General features: G+C 39.7%; 1 protein-coding gene across 1 annotated transcript in view; it reads left to right on the top strand.

The window, feature by feature from the left end:
• DDX10 (DEAD-box helicase 10) overlaps positions 1-23,737 on the top strand; it is a 191,062-nt gene extending 167,325 nt beyond the window's left edge. Inside the window, exons 17-18 of the mRNA XM_080580520.1 lie at positions 10,369-10,502; positions 23,045-23,737. Coding sequence (XP_080436646.1) covers positions 10,369-10,502; positions 23,045-23,237 — 327 coding nt within the window. The 3' untranslated portion in view covers positions 23,238-23,737. The remainder of the gene's footprint in view (positions 1-10,368; positions 10,503-23,044) is intronic.
• Positions 23,738-23,950: the final 213 nt, after the last annotated feature.

Below are 23,950 nucleotides of genomic sequence, written 5' to 3'. Positions count from 1 at the left end.
TCTGTGTCAGGATCAGAAATATCCCATCCAGGAATGTGACAGAGACAGATTTATGGAACAAATCCATCGACTGGATTTTTCTTGGAAGCTGCTCTAAGAGAGCGTTTAACAGTATTTTTCTGTGGGTTTTGAAATTATCACCATACTGAGATTAATGGAGTGTTAAGCATCCGGTTGCTTTCAGTCTCAAGAAGTTATCGTTACATCAGTTCAGCTAGTTCATGCATTTGACCTTCTAATGGCAAATCTGAAAACCAAAATTAATGCATTTTATTAATTTAAAACAAGCAAAGGTTCTGGAGGATGAAGATAGCACGAAGACTTAAAGCCCTACTTTACAGAATAACATTGTGTGAACTCATGAATATTATCTAGGCTTAAGCATTTATTTAGTGCATTTATTTTTATTTGTAGTGAAGATGGTGGTTTTCATTGTGTGACCTATACAGAAAGCATGTTGTGGATCTGTACTAAATTCTGTTTCTGGTGGAGGTCCTCTGGGGTAATAAAAGCTCACACTTTTCTGTTTGTTGTGGCCAGTGAATTCAGGAGAACTGGCAATATGTCTACAGTCAAACCAGCAGTCTTGTTTTCAGTTTGCTGTTTCTGTTTCCAGTATTTACTAATGTACGGCAAATCACAATTGCAAGCAGCTTGCATAACACCAAGAAGTCAGTAGAGCAAGTGAGCTGTTCGCACTGGAGTTCATAATGAGCAGTAAAGTTAAGCTAAAATTACTTTTTCTGACACCTTTCTAAGCATGCTACAATTTATTTTTAAATCAGTGAGTCTAACATTTATCCTTGTTCTCCCTTTCCTTGACAGTTTGTGTGTATGTTGCAAGTATTTGGGAGAAAGATGGGGGAAAAAAACAGCAAAACACCACAACTGAAAACCATCTTAAAATTAAGAACGTGATGGATAAAAATCAAAAGTTCAGTAAGAAGACAAAAATAGTTATTTAAATACCTATTTTAAACGAAGTTCGATATGTACTTGAGGAACTGGGCATTTTTGTTTATTCTTCCTTTACTCGTTCAGTCTCTGAATAGAAATTAGGTCTGAGGTCATCAACCGTACTGAAATCATGAAAGGCAGGATACCGGGAAGTAAATTTTATTTTTCAGCAACAGAGAATGTGTATCTTGTTAAATGTTAGTTTAAATTACAGCACCTGCTTGGATAAACTCATATTTTTTTCTTCCACATATCTGCAGTATTCAGGATGGTTCTACTTAAACTATTAAGTAGGAGTAACTTTAAAATAATATACATAAGCTGTATAGCAAATTTTAAAAGTTACAAAATAATTAAAATTCTGGTTGAAATCTGTTTCCATTTCAGATAGAATGAGACACTAATCATGATTCAAAAATGAACAGTAATCACTGGACAAGTACATGATGGCTCTTCTATCATTTGCTAACATCACTATGGAAAAAGAAAATGGAAAAGAAAAATTGAGACTTCAAATAGCATAAAGTAGTACCAAATTTCATGTCAAAGCCAGTGTAAAACAACCGTGTTTCAGAATACTGAAAAGAAGAGCAAGGGAGACATTTGTTATTTGCATCTACTACTCGGTGAACTAAATGTTTGCTGCTTGTAGTCAGGATTATAGCTGGTGGTTTAAATGTCTGATTTAAATTGGTCCACCCACCCTGACAACAAATAGTGTTGTTTTGGTACAGTATAAGAAGTTAAAGTTTGTACCTGCCTGTGCACTGTTAATAACGTTATGTCTAGCCATACCTAAGTTTGATAGTTCAGACAGTTTTACCAAAATGTAATTTTGTGGGAACCCAGTAGAGCCATGTTTCACAAAAGCCATTCTCACAAGAGCTAAATGCCAAGGTAATCGATCATACAGTGTACTGTATCCTGTTGTTATGGATATAATACATTATTTATGCAGTATAAAGATTTTTCAGATGTTGAAATGAACAAGCAAGCGAATGAGCAACTGCAAGGCATAAGATGTCCTTAGCTGAAAACTGCAATTTCTTAAGTTAAAATTTGTGAAGACAACATCAATGACTACAGCATGTTTGAGATCGATTTGCTGTAAGTATGGGGTGGAGGCTTCTGGGGAGCAGCAAGAAGTCGTTAATACACTAATTATACCTACAGATAAGTGCCAGATCTTCTGCTCTCACCGTTTGCATACCACCTGTATTTCAATTACTGAAACCAAAAGGTGTTACTCAATCACTGGAAATACAGTGAAAACATTTTGACAGTAGTGCAAAAGCCAAAGACTGCTTGAGTACAGTACAGTGTTGTTTCCTTAAAGAGCCATCGGATAGGGGTGTCACTGTTACATTTAATAAATATAGTTAGCCACGTGCTTAGGCTTTTGATGGAAACTTGTCTCAATTTTGATTTTTTCCCCTCCCTGCATTGTTTCAAACATTTTGTACTTGTGCTGAATGAGATGACAGTCTTCACCTGACTCGTTTAACAAAATACCATATTTGTGGAAGACCTAAGAGATTGATACAACACAGTGCAGCAGGGGGATAAAAAATTACTTCCATAAATGGCTACACATTCAAATAAGGACAGCCTTCTTCCTTTTTCTTGGTCAGATTTGATAGTTCTTTCTAGCTGTTTAGCAGGAAAACCTGCAATGGTACCTGCACGGTAGTTTTCAAACTCGGATTTGGTAACTGTGGATATCTGCAGGATGACCGTGGTGCACTGTTGTGCATTGTGACTTCTTTCACCTTCGTAAGGTAAAAACAGATGGGGAGCTGGCTGCTGGACCTGAGATCCTAGCTACTCTGCTGTTGTTTCTCTGCTTGAGACCAGACAGGACTGTTATAGAAACAGGACAACCGCTAATAGTCCCTTTTACCTTGTTATGCTCTCTGGCTGGAGAAATTTGCAGCTCAAAGACTTTCGGGGGCAAAGGCACAGCACGACCGTACTTAATAACCCTTGATAGATTTTTCTCACTGTTAACTATCTGCCTACCTCTTGAGCCCATTTAAACGCCTAGCACCTTCTGTATTCTTTGGCAGAAGGTTTCATGGCTTTGCCACTTGTTGCACGAAGGAGGTGCCTTGTGTTGTTTGGCTTCGCGCTCCCTAGTTCCATTTCCCATTGGTTTTATTCTTCTGCACTTGCTACCAGCTCTCCTCCCTCTTTGCTATTTTTCTGCCTTCTTTCTCAATCAGCTCCAGGGCAGGTCTTATGGCTTTTTACTCTTTACCATCTTCCTCTTTGCCATTTCTTATTCCCACCCTCTCCCCCCCTGCTTTTTTTTTTCTTTTCGTATTACTTGCTCACTTGCAAGCAAAATAATACCTGACAACATAGCATTAGAAAGATTTTGAAAATTCGTTTTGAGGCTTTTGTGTTATCAAATGTTTTACATCAGTTTTCTTTCAGACAAGGATTTAGTGTACATGATGGCATCTCTGTCTAGCTGCTGCCATGGCAGACACTGGAACCTCTCTGTTTGGCCAGAGATTAAGCTACTACTGTGTTAATTCAAATGCCAGAGATTTTATTAGTGGTACTAAAGATCTTAGTTTTGGTCGTTTATGGCAAATAAAACAACTGCGTGCACATGCCCATGTCACTGGAACTATTAGCTTGCGCTCTTGTGCAATCTGGGTATGCTCAATCTCTAAAATCAACAATATAAGCAGTAGGTTAAACTCTTTTTTTTTTTGGGGGGGGGGGGGGGGGTGTCAAAATTTCATATATTCCACTGTATATTTCATTTCCAGTGCTACCAACCTAGTAACTTAATTTCTTCTAAGTTGTATTTTCATGTTTGTAGCATGAATTGCATTTAAGTTAACTGTATTGTGGTTTTATCCTGAGCTTTCACAACAGAATTGTATTAGTCTGCCCTTTTGTTAAAATCACATTGGTAGTTGTGGCTAGTAACAACTTGAAAAATCTTGTATTTACTGTAAGTATTCTACATTGGCCTTCTAGGAAGAAAATAAAAAATTAAAAGCATAAGTTCCAACTGTGAGGCATAACCATTATAATTCAAATACAAATAAGAACAGATACTTTGAAATAAAAAAGTTATTTGGGTAGAGTTCTCAGCATTTCATTTTGAGGTTGTTGAGTCTGTGATTTTAAATTTAGCAAATTATATTATCATTCTCTATATGCATTTGTTGTGCTGATATTAACTCTGACAGAGAATATCAATACTTCATAGAGATCAAGATTACAGATAAGATGTATACCTACTACTATGATAACCACAGAAACTTCAAAAATTTCAAAGAATTTTTTCACAGAAATTTCAAAAATTTAGAAGTGAATGTGGAAATATCTATGATTTTTGTGGTTTTGATGGTTCTCAACTGTGCTTGTGCCACGAGCCCTTTACAACATGAACTGTGTTGGTATATTTACACAGCAAAGATTTGAATGTCAGTATATATGCATCAGCGTGTGCTAGTTTGGGCCATAGGCTCACCCATTCACTGATCATAAATTTTGAGCATATAGGAATACTAAGAAAGAAAATTAGGTATTTACATGTACGTTATTTGAGATGGTTGCTAAATAGCAAGATTCTGGTAGCTAAACTAGGCTAATTTTATTAAGAAGTCAGATTGCTTAAAAAGAAATGAAGAATGACTGGATGAAACTGAATCTTGGTGTGACTGCTAATGCTTGGGAAGGGCAAATATTTTGAAGATGAAGCTAAGAGTTTTCTCTCCTTTCTACCAAAACCCAAGATTGATACTCCTCCCAGAGGCGGGAAGGCAGATTAGATCATCGTAGTGTCAAAGACTGTCCGCCTGACTAACTTGAACTGTTGGTTACTCCATCTTTTGGTTACCAGTCTTTCTGGCCAGACCCATTGAATTTGACCAATCCTTCTGAAATAGAGGACCCTGTTCCTGTCCACATCTCCTTTCTGTTGTGTGCCTTGATCCGTTCTGTGTGCTTCACACCAAGAAAACAGAAATTCCTGTAACAACGTGTTCTCTGCTCTTCCTACCCTTTTGTATACCACTTCCTACTTATCCACAAGAAGAAACTAGCCTAGAAGGATTGACAAAAACAGTTTTGGAAAGGATATGTATATTGCCTGTTCAGTGTTGCAGATGGTAGGGTAAATGACACTGGGGAAAAAAGCTCACATGACTTGATCACCTGGACAAGCTTGAGAATTCAGCACATGTGAACCTAACGAGGTTACACAGCACAAGGTGCTGCACTTGGGTTGGGGCAATCCCAGATGTGAGCACAGACTGGGAGAAGAACTCATTGAGAGCAGCCCTGCAGAGAAGGACTTGGGGGTTCTGGTGGACAAAAAGCTTGACAAGAGCCAGCAGTGCATGCTTGAGGCCCAGAAGGCCAACTGTGTCCTGGGCTGCATCAACAGAGGGGTGGCCTTCAGGTAGAGGGAGGTGATTGTACCCCCCTACTCTGCCCTTGTGAGGCCCCACCTGGAGTGCTGCATCCAGGTCTGGGTCCCCCAGCACAAGAAGGATGTGGGGCTGTTAGAGCGGGTCCATAGGAGGGCCACAAAGATGATCAGAGGGCTGGGAGCACCTCTCCTATGAAGAAAGGCTGAGAGAGTTGGGGCTGTTCAGCCTGGAGAAGAGAAGGCTCAGGGGTGACCTTACTGCAACTTTTCAAAACTTAACGGGTACTTATAAAAAAGATGGAGAGCAACTGTTTGCTCAGTCAGATAATGACAAGACAAGGGGGAATGTTTTTTAACTAAAAGAGGGGAGATATATATTAGAGGCTAGGAGGAAGTTCTTCACTAAGAGGGTGATGACGCCCTGGACCAGGTTGCCCAGAGAAGCTTTGGATGCCCCATCCCTGGAGGTGTTCAAGACCAGGTGGGATGGGGCCCTGGGCAACCTGATCTAGTGGGTGGCATGATGAAACTAGATGATCTTTAAGGTCCCTTCCAACCCAAGCCATTCGATGATTCTGTGATCACAATTCATGAAGGTTAATCTTAAATACCACCGCACGCAACATAGAAATACACCCTTTCCCCTCTTAACGTACAAGAAAAAATCATCTTAAGATGGATCCTTGCCTCAGTGGAAATGATACTTTGTCACCTCCAGTTAGAAGTGTTGTAATTCAGTTTAGATGGAGCTGGATTTGAAGGCTATTGATGAGCTTTAGACAGTAGGCCGTGTAGTTGCCCGGTTTCATCATGATTTACGCAGCTGTTTCAGGTCTGCACTTGGTTTGCTCCACTGGCTCCCAGTCAGTTTCCAGTGTTGTCTGAGGCTTTGTTCTTGATCTTCAAAGCAACTATCGGATCAAACACCCTGGTTACATCAAAGATTGTATTTCTATTTGTGAACTGCCAGAATAGCTGTTTTCCTTTGGGGCAAACAAAGTGATGGGATATCAGAGCAACCACGCCTCAGCAGGGGGCTTACTTCTGGGTTAGGGTTTCAGGCTATGAAAAAAACTCCCCGAGGCGAGCAGGTGAATCTAGAGTAAGATGGCTTAAAGGAAATGCTACAAACCTACAAGCACTTTGTTTGTGAATGTGCTTCATCATAAAAATGGCGCAGAAGCAACTCCCGTTTTCATCTCAAAAATAACTGTCAGAAAGAAGAAAGTGAATACAATTTTGAATGCTATCAGGTCATGAAAGGGGTTACATTTTTAAATATCCCTTTATACAAATGTTAATATTTAAATTTTAAAATATTGTGTACTTGTGTAATGACCTACTAACAGTATTTAAAGCTTATTTTTGTATTGCATTAAAATCACAAACATCACTATAATGTGTGACTGTTGACAGATGTAAATCAAGTCTGAGCAACTTCTAAACTAACTGTAAAACTCTTTATTTGTAGTGGACCAGAAATACTCCTCCACTGTGTTTTGTGTAAAGTACTATGGACAGATTGGCACCACTGAAACAATTCTTCCCCCAGCTCAACCTGATTGCTAGGGACAAATGAATTGCTTAAAGGGTTGAATGTAAAAGTTGCAACTCCAAATAATTTAATTAGGTAAAAAACAAATACCTATTAAATTAAATTAGTTATAAATTAAATACCACAATAAATGTATTCTGTAATTTAATCTTGGAAAATGTGAAGTTTTCTGTCTGCGCATAGGTTTTCATGGCATATTTTTTCAGCTTTTCTTTTATCTCATGATAATAGACAATTTTCACCTGAATGACTACTGGGTGGTAGAAGGGAGACAGCATTTTGCTATTTATAAAAAATTAACCCCTTGAGTGCTCATTTTCTTTAAAAGTTACATTAATTTCTTCATTTTAAGCTCCTCTCAGTCTGCCTAGCACAACTACCTATCTTCATCATATTCGTCTTGCTTTATAGGGGAAACTGAGTTGTTGTATCTTACAACAAAGACAATGAGAAGTTGTATTGTCTTCAAGCAGGACAAAATCTCTAGAGGAACCTGCCCTGTTTGCTTCATCTTATGTGCATTTCCAAAATGCCTGAAGTGAGTTATTGTTACTTGATACATATGGCAAGTCGATGGCAATGAGGTTTACAAACCTGCTATATTCCAGCAAAGGTATTTTGCTGATCTTTTTTTCTGCAAAGTTTTTGCATAAGAATGATCTCCTTATGCCCTAGAGAGAGATTTTGTAAATGCAGAAATGTTTCTACCCAATGCCATATTAAAACTGAAAGACTTCGTAGAAAGTTTGTATGGTCTGGAACTAGACTGCAAAATAAAGGGGGACAACCTCTCTGGTATAGTAAAAGAGATACCTTACTGTTTTCATTCTGCCAAGGGGTAACAAGCTAAGTGCCACCGAATCCTGTTCTCCTGACTGGCCTGATGTGATGATTGAACGGGTTTCTGTCCACAGCAGAACTTTGTAATAAATCATGCTGCAAAGCACGTTGTCGCTATCCTTAGACATAAAATACAGATGGTCCAAATCTATTCTTCAGTTAATAGTGTCTTTGGTAGTGATTGCCCTAGGTAGCATCCAGTCCCAGTTCTCTAAATTGCACCCTATTTGTAAGTTTTATATAAAGAACTTTTGCAGGTATTATCTTGAGCTACAATGTGACTTTTTTCTCCAGTTCTTGTGGTGAGTAATGTGAAGTCACAAGACTTCTTCCTCCTGACTGGCTGATAAAAATTTGAAGCAACAGTGAAAAATAATGAGTTTCTGTTGTTCAACTGTGGATGATAAATGTTCATGCTCAAGTTCTTAACAATTTCAGGGACTTACGAGTATTATAATGAATATGTAACAGGCAGTGCTCATAAGAAATATGACCTCACGATTCCTGATGAATTAGAGGCATCTTTGCCAATTATTTCTCTTGTAATAGTAAGCATTACCTTGAACAAGTCTCTGCAAATTTTCTGCTGGAAAAATGAATATGAGTGTGTAACGAAAGTGAAGGTTTGATCTGTGTGTGCATAATTGTCTTATGTGCACATATATAAATGACAAAACTTAAGAAATGGTGCAATATCAACATTTTGCTGACATAACTGAGAATACGGATGTGAACAGCCCAAGTCTTAAAAGATGACTGCCATTAAACGTTAGCCTTCTGTGGCGTAGTGTCATGCATAAATATTAAAAATATTTTGTTCCATATCACAGCTTTGAATACTGTTTCTCATTTGCCTTTTTTTTAATACATAATTGTTATGTGCTACTTCTTTTGAAAGAATAGATGCAGTGGGACAAGTAAAGAGTAAATATTTAATGTTTAAAAGAAATTGAAAAAAGCTGTAATTTAATGCAGGATGCTTTTTGAATATGGAAATGCTTTAGAAAAAGGTAACCTTCAAAATAGTTTTCTGTTGAATTTCTGTGATGTTGTACTAGAAGATGAGCTAGAGGATATTTTTGGAAGCTAGAAAATACTTTTTTCTCTCGATTTTGTTGTGAAGTTTTGCACCTGAAGTTCCCTGGTAATCAACATGCTTTTCAGTAGGTGGTTATATCACTGTAGGTAGTTCACAGTGCTGCTGAGTCTGATGATGCCCTTAGTGATTTTATACACCCACCTGTGCAATTACCTTTACTAGTATTTCAAAATAATCAAGAATAAAATGCATGCTTAGTATGTTTTTCTTCTGCCTTCTAACAGCAAATCTGGCTTTTAGCACTTTCTCCTGCTTGCTTTCAACGCTTTGTGGAAGTGTCACTGGACAAGCTCTTGCAGCAGTGACTAATCGTACCCCAAGCAGCTTGTTTCCTTCCACATACTGTATATGTCAGTATAATAGGAACCTTTGATATGGGTTGGCTTTTTTTGTTTGTTTTTATTCTGATGAGGTGTGTGCACTTGAAGACATTGTGCTTTTAAAACTGTGGCCTGGAGGTGGATGGAAAAATCGGAAGAAAAATGAACTTCAAATATTTAATTAAGTGAAGTTATTCATAGAATGAAGTGTCGTTTAAATGAGTACTGTTTTGGAAACTCAGCCATGTGAATATTGCTTAGAAATGTAAACAAAAGGTAGCAATGTCTTTAATTATAGTTTCCTTCCATTTGTTTTGTTTTTCACTATAAAAATGCATGCATCTAGCATTTGTGTTGCTTAGAAATGCTTGTAAACTTTTTTTTTTTATTTGTGTGCATATGCAATTGCATATGCCCTCCAGCCCATCTGCTTTCTTTGTGTCTGTTAGTAGTAGTAATATTTACAAAAGTGGTGCCGTTAGTTCAGGACTGTGTTGGGCAGAGTGTGTATTTCCAAAGCAGTCAGATTAATTAGATTATCCATTATGAAGAAGTAGCTTCTGTGCCCTCTTTGTTAAGGAATTCACGAGGCGCTGCCGCACCCTGGGTGAAACGTGCCTTCCCCAACCGGGCTGTGGAGAGGAGGGGAGCTGAGCTCCAGAGAGGGGAGATGGGAGCTTCTGGGAGGGAGCCTGAAGACCACACATCACTTGTGGTGGATAGGACAGTTACTTCAGCTCAAGTGACGTTTTGGGTTTTAACTGCAAAGACAACCGTCTGAATTTTAAATCAGGGTGCGTTATAAGGTACACCTTACCCAAGTGGTTAATGTGTCCTCTAGCTCACATCTCTTTGCCAGTGTGTTTGAGAGACCATAGAGTTTCATATTAAATACCTTCAGATGACTGTTGATTAGTTGCTGCCAAAATCTCTTCCAATTTTGGTAGATTTAAGATGATGGTGTTAGGAAGGAAGAATTTGAATGTAAATCCTTGAGCTTCATTTTGAATAGTATTTCTTCAGCCTTTAACAGCCTGGAACGATGATGATGGCAGAAACAATTCCGTTTTCTTGGCTGTGCTAGTGGTGGCCTTTGAGTGTGGTTGAATGTTTTTTGTTAGTGCATCTCTATTAATGGAGTCATGGTAATTAACATGGATTTGTTTGCCTGTCTTATAACTCTCCATTTGTCACCTGTCAGGTTGAAGGGGAAACAGTGGCTGTTCTTGCACACAGTGGAAGTGAAGACGAGTTTGACCCAAGTACTCTTCCAGATCCTGATAAATACAAAGACTCTGATGAAGAGCAAGATTCAGAAAGCGAAGATAGTCATAGGTATGTACATGTCTTCTACATTGATTTTGAAGTACTTGTTTTTTAGAAACTGCTGTATTTAGATGTTAAGAATTCATTTTACAGTCATTTTGTTGCTTCCAGTACTTAATATTTAAGAGATTTTTTTGTGAGGAAACTACTAAACAGAATCTGTTCAAAAGGGTCTCATTTCCTTTTGTGAAGCTGTGTGAGAAAGATTTTTTTGAGTCAGTGTTGAAGGGATCTCGGTAAGAATGTTCCACAAGCAAAAATCTTGACTAATTCCAAGGAGGTTTCATGCGTTTCAGAAATAGGTTTCTCTACTGTCACGTTCCAGGCTCTGTTTGAAGAGAAAACATTGAACTCATTTGAGGATTTGGATGAGCCTTCTGTACCTGTGTTATATTAAATAAATTAGCGCATGGTAAAACTTGAGTTGCATGATTGATTCAGCGTTGCTCAGGCTCATCAACACTACAAAAGAAGTGAAATCTGAGTTAGCGTAATGAAATTAACTATGTTAGACATTTCTTGTTAATTTTAAAGTGCATTTTTAATTATATAAAACAGGAGATTTTGTTCCTTGTAGTTTAACAGAAAAGCACAGGGTGGGGATGAGGATCCATAGTTGATGGCAACATTCTGCATGTTTTACCATGTACTGCAGGAAGACCAAAGGATTCCAAGCAAAGTCCTGTGTGCTTTTTGTCATTGGCTTCACAGCAACAAGAGGTCCATCTGGGTGTTTCTGACAAAAAGCCTAATGTGTAACAGATTCAGAAACATATTATCGACACTTTGTGCTGTTAAGTGGGAGTAAAGATCTTTATTTTGCTCTCTTCTGGATATCTAGGTTTAGAAATCTCTTGCTTTTCACATCTGAATTAGCTAAATCTTACCAGCTAGTTTGTCACTAGCCCTGATGTGACTGCCTGTTGTGGGGGTGGTATGCAGGACTGGGTGTTGGGACATGGATTTAAGAGCTGGATTACCCTAAGTAAACAGCTGGAGACCATGCCCCCTCTAGCCCCTTTCCCAGTGTGTTGGTCATTAGAACTGACAAGGACAGGGTAAATTAAGAGCTTTTCCTAAGCAGCAGTAAATTGTTGCTTTTCAGTGCAAGGGGGGAGAAAGAGGCTAACTGTAACTGAATTGTAGTTCCTTCTGTGTTTTTATTTCCCTAAGCTGATTCAGTATCTCTATGCAATGTAAATGAGCGAAAAAGCTGGGTGTAAAATATCAATACAGCCTTCTAAAAACAGGCAGAACATCAGAGACCCACCAATACTTAACAAGATTCTTCCAGTTCCTGCAGTATTTATGACAGCTTGACTACTCATCAGCTTTTGGTGGGAGGAAGCAGCATAATTTGTTAAAGATGTTCTTTAATGAAGTTTAAGATTCAGCATTTATTGAGGAGGGTTATGTAAGAGGATTTGTAGATTGCTTTTCATGTGTTACTGAAGTTCAAATATATCTGTCCATACTTGATAAATGTGTTCTCTAGTGGTATTTTTGTATTGCATGGAGCAGAAGTGGGTTAATAGAGTGAAATTTTTAATCAGCTTTACCCAGATAATATCAGAAATGTGGTCAATATTGCCTTTTTAATATATGAGATTCTGGTGAGTAATACCTGGATATAAGGCAGCGACTTGAGCCAGAGGATCCTGTAGAACCCCATTTTGTTGGAAGGGACTGTTTCTGTTCTGACATTAGCTGTAAGATAGAGACCAGAAGAAAAGTGTATTTAAGAATTCTGATTTACAAAAAAGATTAACAAAGGTGGTTGGAGAAGTATTTCAGGATACTAATGGGACCTTAGCAGTGCTGGTTCTGTTGTTTTGTCTTTGAGAGCAAATTCTGAGGTGACTTTGCTAGTAATGCTTTGCTGCAGGTTAAAAAAAAAAAGTGGAGAGGGTATCTTGAGATAACAGGTAACCACTGGCAGTGCATTTCTTGGGAGGAATAAAATCAAGAGTTTATTGGGAAAGTCTGAAGTAGAGCTTCAGTAGGAGGTTGGCCACTAAGCAGTATTTGTGTTGTTAGTTAGTATGTCACTTTTGAAGGACAGATTCCTGGAATCCATAAAGCTGATGTACCAGCATGTAGGTGGGAAGGAGTTACCAGCAACTGAGTATAGGAAACCTAATGTCAGAATACTACTCATTAAATAGTTAGTAGCTCAGGCATTTCCTGATTACTCCTAAGTTGTTATGTACTTAGTGTAGGAAAAAGGTACTGCAGTGCTGCATTTCTTAAACTAGATTTGGTATTGTTTCTGCTTGTAGCCTTAGCTAGGAAAGGCTGTCTCAACAATACCATGTTTTGTAGCATAACTGTTCAAAAAGTGTTTTGAAAAAGTGATGGGGGTGTTCAGTTTAAAATTTGGGAATTTTGTTTCAGTATCATTAAACAGCCATTTATTAGGGAAGATCGCTTCTGGCTCTCTTTTATGTATTCTTACATCACTTTTTATATTAATCCCTTCCCCAAAGATGTCAGCTAGACTCAAGATCTGCTAAGCTTTAAGAATAAAAGCTGATAGGGTTGGACAGGTTCTTGGCAGTGGTAATCAGTGCAGTTTTTTTGGAATCAGCAGCTGACCTGGCCCACTGGAGGCAGAATGTCAGCTCACAGAGAGAGGGATAAGGTTAGGGCCTTGGTCATTACCCCTCCCTGTGAGGTAGGACAGAGAAGGAAGAATGTATTAAAAAGGAAAATGGGAGTGTAGTAATACTTTCTGACAAAGTATTTTCCTCAGCAAATCTCAAAACACTTTACAGAGGAGGTCAGTATGGTTTTTATAGAAAGGAATGTTGAATCACGAAGTAGCTTCATAACATGTTGGTGACACAGGTCTGGGAATACAATTCAGGTGCCCTGGGGGCCTATTGAGTGCTCTGACTGCTAGACACAGTGTTCCCTTTGTAACGAGGGGGAAAAACGGTAACTAATCTTTATATTTTTATATAAAAATATTTGTATTTTTGTTATATTTGTCAGTATGCCAAATTTTCACATATAAACTTAATACCATTGTAGACCCAGTTTTTGCTTTACCATTTTATTGGTTTTGTCCTCACTTGAATTACCTTTGCAGGGAATAGTTTTTTTTGAACTTCTCTGTGCCTACAGTATTTCAGTTTCTCCCAAGGAGATTACTTTTGAATGCAATTTGGGCTGAAGAGAGTAATTTTGAGCACAAAAAAAAATGCTATATATATGATCCAAAACTTGAGCTGGCATATAGATTTTTTTTCTGCCATGTATTAAGTCTTGTCAGGTTTTCTTTTAATAAGTGTACTTTAAGTATGTTGTTTGGAGCATGTTTGGAGGTGACTTTGGAATGAAGTGCAATGGTAGAACATTTTCCATGCTACAATGCTATCTACGTTGTGTTCATTTATTTGAAAGATAGCTTAAAATCTAGGAGAGGTTTACCAACAAAATAGTCTTTTCCCCTTTTCATTTATGAATTTCGCCTTGAGCCTGGCAAAGAATGATTTATTTTGAAGGTTGCATTTTATTTGGTCTTTGAAACCTAGGCATGCGTATAAGTTACTTTGTCTAAAAAATCGTGTTTCAGGTTTTGAATAGGAGAAGTGAAGGCACATCAAATAAAACAAATTTTATCTTATAATTTCTTTAAATTAAAAAGGTGTCCATGCAAAGAATCTGTTGAAACATAGTTTCTGTTATGATTTTCACATGCAGTATCAGGACATTTTTGGCATGCAAACCCTGCTGAATTAGTTAAGTGTTTAGCATTCATTTTATGCCTGCAAAGTTGCAATTTTGTTTTTCTTCCTTAAATAGCATAACTGTGTAAATCTTTCACGTCCGTTTAGTTTTCTGGGGGGTTATAATCTGGTTGGGTTGCTTTCTGCTATCAGTTTTGGGGTTTAAGCTTCCTCTGGCTTGTAGCAAGACATTGGGGTAACACAGGCCTCAAGAATGCCATTGCTTGAGGCCTGAGGCCTGTCAGCCCCGCCTGGGGCTGGGTTAAACCACCACAACAGTACTGGTCTCGGTTGTTTGCCCAGAATTTTGGTTGACTTTTCAATAATGGAAAAGGTACTTAACTTCTTCAAAGAGATTTTTTTAAAGTTATCTTTCCCCCCCCCCCACTTCTTTACACAATCAGACTGAATGCTTTCCTGCTTTTAGTCCTTACTCTGTTTGCTGGAGGACTGGAGAAATGGATCGTAAATGTTTTCAGCCTTTTTTAAGAAGGGATGAGGACCGAAATTTTCAGTGTGTGTCAAATTGCTTCAAATTTTTCTCCAGCCTTTAAGCTGGACGGAAGTTAACGATGTCCCTGAAAGCAGTTTAAAACAAAACAGTTATGATCGATAGGTAGACGTTGAGAGTTTGCTGGAAGAATAGGCCACATCGGTTTATGCATTGCTCTGATGGGAAGAGTACTACAGATAAACCTGTAATGTCAAAAACCACCATTCTGAGTTTACTGTCAAAAGCAATATCTAGAATTAGATAGCAGAGACACCAGTGTAAGAGTTATAGTTGGAGACGGGCTGGGAGAGGGTTTGTAAGTAAGTGGTAGAGATAGTAACTAACTCAAACGAGAGGAGAGAACAGCCAGGGCAGGCACACAAAAGGAGGAGGAGAATGAAAAATGGTGGGGTGCTCAGAAGGGCAAGAGCAGAGAATAATGGTGGGTGACAATGTGCTGATGGATTTGAAGATGACAGGATCCAGGAAAAATTAAATTTCTAGGAGTGCCTGAAAGGACCGTGCCAGAATTGAGAGCCATTGATGTGCAGCGCAGCGTGCTGCAGTTCATCTAGAGCTGACTTGGGCCTGCCAGGAAAGCAGCAGTCGTGTCTTTACAGATTAAATAGATGAGGCCAGGATGAAGGTTGGAGTACTGGCGCATGATTGTCCATATTGCCCACAACTGGTGGGATTTTGGGCAGTGCCAGCTAGAGCTCCTCTGGGCAAAGTCCCAACGTATTTCACTGTGGTAGGACAGGCCAAGGACTGTTTCCAGGAGGCAGCGTTGATGAAGTCACGTTTCTTCTCTGTTCTCCAGCTCTGAAGAACGCCTCGAGGCACTTGTTAGATGGACTGGGAGCTGTGGGCTGCTTCTGTGCATCCCTTAGCAGACTTTTGTGAAAGCAGAGGCACAACTGAAAGAGGAAGCTTCAGTGAAGGAAATTAATTCAGAGCTGGAAAAAGAGGAAATCAAGAAAACAGAGAATTTGAATGACCAATAAGCCATAGAGCTAAAGAAAAATGGTAGCTGAAGAGGCTGTAGAGCATGAGGCCATGGAAAAGTGATACAAATTTTGCTGAGAGAGAAAACAGGCAGAGGGGATGTATGAATGGAAGGAGGAGGGAGGATGATGGAGATATCGCGTAGGACAAGAAGAACAGAGGCAAGAAGTCTTGCTGTCACTGGGGAGGAAGGGTTTGTGTTAAATCAACAGTGATGCCTCATGCACTTTTCTTAAAATTGTCCCTGAATTGTTTGATGAGTGAGTCACTCTAGGGGCTGTGAAATACCAAGATAATGATTTTATCAAAACCAAATCAGTTGAAAGTAGCATACAGTGAAATTAGGCTTTGAAACTGGAAAATACAACTCTGTTCTGTTTTATATTTTCAAAATTCAGAGATTTTGCAAGAAGTGTTTGGATTAAAATAGAAATAAATATGTTGGGCTATACCACCTACTACTTGCTTTAAGGGAAAAAAGTGCTTCTGAAAGGGGTAACTCAAAGCAAGTATATAAGACCTAGGGTATCTTCCTTCAGCAGTCTTTAAAAATAGAGACCATCTGTCCATGGTTTAGGAAATCAAAAATGTTGTCATTGTTTTTTTCCCCTCTATCCTGCCCCCAGCATTTTTTTTAAACCAGGGGAGCTATACAAATAATGAGTTAAATTTGCCTTTGAATAGAATTCCCTTCCAGCAATACCTCCACAAGCTGAGTAATTAATGACTCCAAGCATGTAATATGAGATTAATTTTTGTATATCTAGCAACATTCATCATATTTGGTTTAAGGCTATCAATGTAAATTGTTAATGAGGTGAAAAATTTAAGTGTATCAAATAGGGTGAAAGAAAATCAGCTGGTTTTCTTAAATACTTATTTTGCAGTCAAATTGAGTTTCTGATATTTCTAATCCCTTAACCTCTTTATATAAAAATACGGGAGAAGAACAAAGTTATGAATGACCTCATCATTACCTTCTTTAAATCTTTATTATGTGTAACTGATCATGTTAACTCTTAGATCAGCATGGGAGAGATCCTGGATTTCATAGAATAGAATCACAGAACCATTAAGGTTGGAAAAGCCCTCCAAGATCATCTGATCCAACCATCCCCCTACCACCAATGTCACCCACTAAACCATGTCCCTAAGCACCACGTCCAACCTTTCCTTGAACACTCCCAGGGACGGTGACTCCACCACCTCCCTGGGCAACCTGTCCCAATGCCTGACTGCTCTTTCTGAGAAGAAAATTTTAGGGGAAAGGAGAAATGTCTTTGTTCTGGTACCATTTAGTTTGTGATTTTATGGCCAGTCAGTAGGTTACAGGTGTGCAAGTCAGCAGTCATTGCTGCTCAGTTGTGTGCCTTGTTTTATTTTGAAAATTATGGGCAAATTGCAGTTTTTTTATACCGTCTTCAGTATATTAAACCTAGATGCTGATGTTGACCTGCCAAGTTGCTGAGATGATTCACCTGCAAGTCATGGTTTTCCCTCTAATCACAGCATCACAGAATGGTTGGAGTTGGCAGGGCTCTCTGGAGGCCCCTGGTGCCACCCCTGCCCAAGCAGGGACACCCAGAGCAGGCTGCCCAGGACCACGTCCAGGCGGCTTCTGGAGATCCCCAAGGAGGAGACCCCACAGCCTCTCTGGGCAGCCTGTGCCAGGGCTCCGTCACCCGCCCAGCACAGAAGTGCTGCCTGGTGCTCAGAGGGAGCCTCCTGGGTGCCCGGCTGTGCCCATGGCCTCCTGTCCTGGCACTGGGCACCGCTGAGCAGAGCCTGGCTCCGGCCTCTCTGCACCCTCCCTTCAGGGATTGAGGGACACGGATGAGATCCCCCTGAGCCTCCTCTTCTCCAGGCTGCTACATCAGTATGTTCATGAAGGCCAGAACTTAATGTTCTGATACCCAGAAAAGCACTGTAAGAAAAGCGTCTTAAAAAAAATCTCTTTAAGGGCTTAATCATGCTGTACATCTACAAAATGGTACGGAGCAAAAATGGTATTAGTATTTATTAAAATTTTGTAGTTTAGAAATTAATTATCAACTATCGGAAGGTGATAGGTAGGCAGAGAAAAAAATCTGAAGAATGTCAGTGCTACATTAAGTTTAGATGGAATGAGCGGATGCAAGGGTTAGGTGGGTGGCTACTTGTATCTCCAAAGGCAGCAGTGCATTTCGGAGAGAGTTATGCCTCTGACAGATGGACATAAAGCAAAATCAAGCACCTTCAGCTGGAGCAATTTAAACCCAGAATGGTGTTATTTCATCCATTTGAGAATCAACCCCTGAATAATATCAGTTTTCAGACTATTGTATAAAGATAAGCTAAAATTGCTCTGCCTGAACACATCGAGTGGAAACCAGCGGCCTAGGGCTGGATCAGATTCTGCTGCTTCACGGTCAGTGGTGTCTGCCCAGAAATGGGCAAGAAAAGGGCTTCAGCCACCCCCTTTGAATCCACTGCCTCTTGTCTGCTAGAGCCTTTAGGAAGTAAAGGTGACAACAGAGCAGAAGCAAAATGTTGATGGTTGGTTTGGGTGCTTTTCCTCACCAAATCTTCTGTATGCTTCCCATGCAATAAGAAGAAATATTCAGCATATTGTCTTGCTGGTCTGATTTCTGTTCGAGTATTTTTTCTTGTTCCAGATTGTAGTGCTTTAGCTCCAAGACATGCTCAGCTTGTCTTCTGCTTTTAGTACGATTACACTGGTATTTCATTACAAGTAGATTAATCTTCCCTTTTCCTGCAATTGTTTTTTATAAATCTAGTTTTAGAGCGGTTTTGATTTACATCAGTAGAATGGCCAGTAAAGGGAATAACACAACACAATATATTTTCATTACCATTTCTGTGTGCTATAGCATTCTGACAGCAAGTAAGAAAGAAGCTGCACTGGGCTTTGCGGAAGGGACTGCAGTAATTAATCTTCATTAGGACTGCTGCCATGGCCTTATGAATTAAAATTTATTACGTGGAAGAAGGTTTGTGGCGCAACATGTTTGATTAGCAAAATGCCAATATTTACGGTATAAATTATTCCTAACTTTTCTGAACTGTATTTTATTAACAGATTCATTCATTATTCATGTACATTTCTTTGGGAAAGAGCTCGTGGCAGCTGTATTACGGTTTGGGAACTCAACTCATGGCCTGCAGTTCAGTGGCGAGGGCAGTTTATTTCCAAGTGCTGTTAAACCTCGGCTCCAGAGCAAGCTCTGATAAATGGTAACTGAAGCACAGCCTGTCTGGAGAGCTTGGAGTTGCTGCTGTTTAACCAGCAGCAGCGTAGCTCTGTGGCCTCACATCTCAAATAGCTGACTCAAAAGCACCTAAAAACTAAACCTCACAGAGCAGAGGTTGGCCAGACCTTGAAGTCCAAATGCAGGTTGAATACCAGGAATTTAAAGATTTTTTAATTTTTTTTTTTTGGTCTGGTATCTTCTCAAAACACACTCCTGAGATTATTTGTTTGTGGTTAAATTAAGAGAGTTCTCTGGTGTCTTGCTGTCAGGGTCTCAGACCCCCTGTTGCCCAGATGCCGTATATGCTGGCATTCATTTCAGGGCCTGGATTCAGAAAATCTGCTTTAGTGCCTGTGTAATAACCGTTACCTACCGCAGGACAGTATCTTCCTTTGTTGTTACAGCTGTGTAAACGGTGACCCCAGAAATCAGTGTGAGTGCTGATAAGTCGGCTGTTGGTGTCTCTTCGCCTGTGTAAACACAGCCCGGCCCAGTAAATCACTCCATCGGCGGCGTCAGGACGTGTGGGCAGCTCGGGCTGCTGCAGCAATGAAAAACTAAATTGCACCAGATGGTGAAAGGAAGGAATTGTAATCCAGCTGTACGTGCCGCTTTCTGAGTGTTATAAATAGGAGAGCAAGAGACACGTTGGCTTTGGTTTGGATCTGAATTGTGGATTTGTTTTCTAACTACGTTTTTATGTCAGAAAATAATTCACCTCAGAATTACTTTATTTTATTCTGGCTGTTGCTGGGGACACCAGCTGGTAGTGCATCGGGGTGTGTGTGTACGTGAGGAGTAAGGGGCCGTTTATGTCTGTGGGAAGTGACCAACAATAAAAGGCTACCTCTGCAGGGTGGGCTGACAGGAGGTCAAGGGAGACCACGGAGGAATTAATTTGACAAAAAGTGCCTAAGTCATCCCCGTGTAGTTGTTTTCACATACCCACCTTCCTTTTGCACGTGAGAGCTGCGCCTCGTACATCTCCTCCAGAGAGCTTTCTGTCTGACCAGTTAAGGAGAGGCACCGAAGGGAGTATGGGATGTGCCGTGGTGTCATGATGGCAGGTATCTCTTCTGGCCATTTCCCAGCACCTTTTTCAAAATTTTGCTCCTTTCTGAAAGCTCCATCTCTGACTGCTCCACCAGAGCAGTTCCAGAGCCCATCTGCACGCCACCCAACTCACTGCTGGTAAGACCCACCCTCCTGGCACAGCCGCTGTCTTACAGCACCCTTTGTCCCAAAATTATGAACTTAATTGTGCATTTCACCCCCAATGTGGTTCTCTGCTTTTTCTCCTAGGTAACCTTTACCACATACTGTCTTGTTTCTACTTTTTGTGCATCACAAAAACACAAGCCTTTAGCTCTCTTCATCACTCAATGGCTTTTCTGCCATTTTCACGTGTTACACATCCCTCCTTGTTTACTTCGTGAGCTTACAGCCCAGTAGGGGTCAAATTAGTGTGAAAATACACCTGCTGCTGACGTGTGGACACATCTTCAGGATGCACTATTAATCCAGCACCATGATCCCACAGTAATAATAAGGAACAGCTTGACTCAACGTAACCTTTCCACAAAGCTTGTGATGAAAGTTGTCATTGTGCTTTTGTTTGTGGAAAAATCAGAAGCCTCACAGTTCCTTTAGAATGTGTTTTAGATTTAAATTTTACACCTTGCAAACATCCGAACTCCAAAGTGAAATGCTAGGTTTTTGGCATTTAAAGTCTATTTCATAACTTGTGAGAGGTCTGTGTTATTTTAATTGCTGAGATGTTTTGAACTCGTGTCCTAGATGAAGCATTAGTCAATTATGAATGCAAAGTAGGCTTCAGAGTCCATTCAAATGCTGGAAATAATTAACTCTTTTGCAGACAAGCTAAGAATGCTTTTACTTAATGAGGTTTCAGCCTTAATGCTTCTAAAGCGAACCCCCATAATCTGTCCTGATTGAAGAGGGCACTGTGAAACTCCATCCCAAACCCACAGTGGCCACTTAGGAAAGGAAGCCTTGACAATCTTTTTATATACTCTCCATATAGCTTTAATGTTTATGGAATATCTTAAGCACAGATGACTGAAAAAACAGCCCTTTTCCCCAGAAAAGGAATAAAATAAACAGTGGTAGCAAGCACTGAAAAGCTCCCCCCATGCAAATGACAGCTCAGAACCAGCAAGGTGCTATATCCTTTGAAATGTCCCAATTTCAGGAAAAGTATTTAATGCATCAGCTGTTGCTTTACACTAGTTTTTCTGGCTGGGAAGGGGAAGAACCATGTAAGTTCAGGATAGTTTATTTTAATTGTGGGAATGTGAGGTACTTCTCATAGGTTTTTCCTCCTCTCCCTGTGTTGTAATGAATGGGCAGGAGCTGGTGGTGCTCTGCTGTGGAAGGTGGGGTAGAAGAGAGCAGGAGGCAGCTGCATGCCCCCAGCCCACTGCAAGCCCTCCCCAGTCCAGTCTGCTTCTCGGTCTTGATGCAGAGGTACCAGTGTGCACAATGGTAGCTCCTGAGCAGGCTGGGAAAAAGGGAGAAAATGTTTGCCTGTGTTCAGGAAATTCCTGAAAACCGCCCTGTCTGGAGTTGCTACATTATGCTGTTTTTCAGTGGATTACGAAATCAACATTTCATGTGCTGGTAATCGTTTCTATTAATGGAAAAACGAGGTGGCCAGCTGAAAGTGGCTTGAACTGCACGTGGGGTTCCTGTGCCATCTAAGTTCGGAGGACACAGCGTTCACCAACTTGAGTGATTTGTAAGAACGGCTGTTGCTGATTGCTAAATCTCTAAACAGCGTTTCCAAGTGAAATATTAAAAAAAAAAAAAATTACACTGAAGTAATTTCAAAAATTAGGGCAATTAAGAAAAAAATCTTGTTGAAACATTTTTGAAGTAGATTCAGTCTTCTGGGTAGAAATTTGCCACATTTATTTGAAAATCTGAATTTAACCATCTATTTTTTAAAAAGTCCAAGCTCGGTCCGTGGACTTCTGTTTTTATTTTTGCTATTTCCTTTAAAATACAAACACAAAAAACTGAGAATGTCATCTTGTTTCAGTTATTCAGATGGAGTGGTCTGGTGTGCAAGGGGCTGCATAGTCCTTTTTTTGGTACAAATTCTCATCCTGCCCTGTGGCGTCTGACAGCCAGCTCTGTGTAAGCTGCTACACGGTTATTACATCTCAGATTAGATTTTGTTAGATGAAATTATTTTAATCTTAGAAGGTTTGTAACAAATTTTTTGTGTTATGAACAAAACCTACGCAAGGGTAATCTGCACAAAGATGACAAATTCCTTCTTTTGTAAAATCTCCTCTCGAGGCCCGGGTCCAGCCAGCGTGAGGGATTGAGGAGGAGGCCGGTAGTGGGCTTGGGTTTTCCTCCTCTTGCTGTCATCTGGCCATGGGACAGAAGTCACAGTGGTAAAACAGATACACGGCTGTTTTGTCCAGACTGAGGGCTGCAAAAGCCAAATTGTTCCAGTTTTAACAACGGCAGCAGAAGGAATAAGAACTCACCAGGGGAAGTAACTGGGTTTGGTTTTGTCTCTTCCTCTGATGGCAAAGAGGAGGTTAATGGCTTCCAAGGACTTATTCTGAAAGAAGAGGAAAGAGTGGCTTGGATGAGATGGACCCAAATCAAAACTGTATTAAGTCAGGGTAGGATTTGCCAATGAAATGACAATTCTTATCTTTTTATTGTGGGTGCATATTTATTTCAGACAAAATCCTGAAAGCGTGTCAAGGTCCACTGGCATATTACTAAACCAGTTTTGTCAAGTTGTCTGTCACTGCGTAAGGCAGTGAATATTGGGTAAGGCTGATGGCAATATCTTGATAGACTGTAATCAATTAAGACAGCAGAACATCCACCACCACCTCGCTCTGAAAGCAGTTCTAATTTAGGCATGCAGAGTTCATCAGCTTCCGTTGCTTCACCCTTCTGAATTGTAATTTTGTTTGCCCTTATCTCGACATAAATATGCCTTGTTTAAAATGAATTGTTTGATTACGTGATGATATTGATTACCACAGTTGTTAAAAAAGAGTAATCGATTTGTTTCTGCAGTGAACTTGAGGAGAAGAGCGGAAGAAAGAAAAGAAGCTACGGTAGCAGTAATGCAGCAGAAGAAATGCCACTGAAAAGAAAGAAGGCTAAAATCAGCCAAGAGGAGGAGGATCCCTTTTTGCCATTGGATACTGGGCTTTCTCTGGCAGAAGATGAAGAGCTTGTGCTACAGCTGCTCAACAGTCACAGCTAATTATTTTCCTGCAGGTTTTCTTTTCAGGGATGTCTTCACAATTTTGTCAGTAGTCTACACAATTTGGCATCTGGGCAGATGGGTACCAGTGGATGGAGAAAAATGTTTTCCATGCGCAACGGGCTTGTCTCCTATCGACTTGGAGATTATAGACAGGGTTTAGTTTGATATGTAAGGCTTTCTAAACCAACTTTCTGACCTAAATCCCTGTATGTCATTTTGCCATAACAGGTTTATAATTTTAAATCCACAGGTTTTGAAGCAATTATCTTTTTTTAAAAAAGTGAATAAATAATTAATCTTAAATAAAAATACAATGCTCCTTTCTTGGCTGTGTCAGATTTGCTATTTTGGAAGATAAATGTGTCCTAAGATTACTGAGGAATATTATTGGCAGCTCAAACCATACTACTTAAAAATAAAAAACTTTTTTTTTCTTCTGTGTATCATGCACATATATTTAAAATATTTTATTAAAATTCCTGAAGCTTTGGTATAAACTTCTGTTGTCTCTTGGCTTTGTTTTGAAAGCATTTATTTATCCATCAGTTAATAATTTCTCTTATGATTCTGTCACTTGTATTAGGCAATTCATAAAACCACTTTTAGAAGGTAAATTCTTGGGTTTGAATGCCATATGAGCGAGATCACAGTGATGCTCCCAAAAGTATCACTGCCTGATAAAATCAGTTACAAGGTACAGGTTTTGTGGT

Source organism: Anser brachyrhynchus (genome assembly GCF_964034855.1).
Source record: "Anser brachyrhynchus genome assembly, chromosome: 1".
Taxonomy (NCBI): domain Eukaryota; kingdom Metazoa; phylum Chordata; class Aves; order Anseriformes; family Anatidae; genus Anser; species Anser brachyrhynchus.
This window is presented reverse-complemented; position numbering and strand designations above follow the sequence as displayed.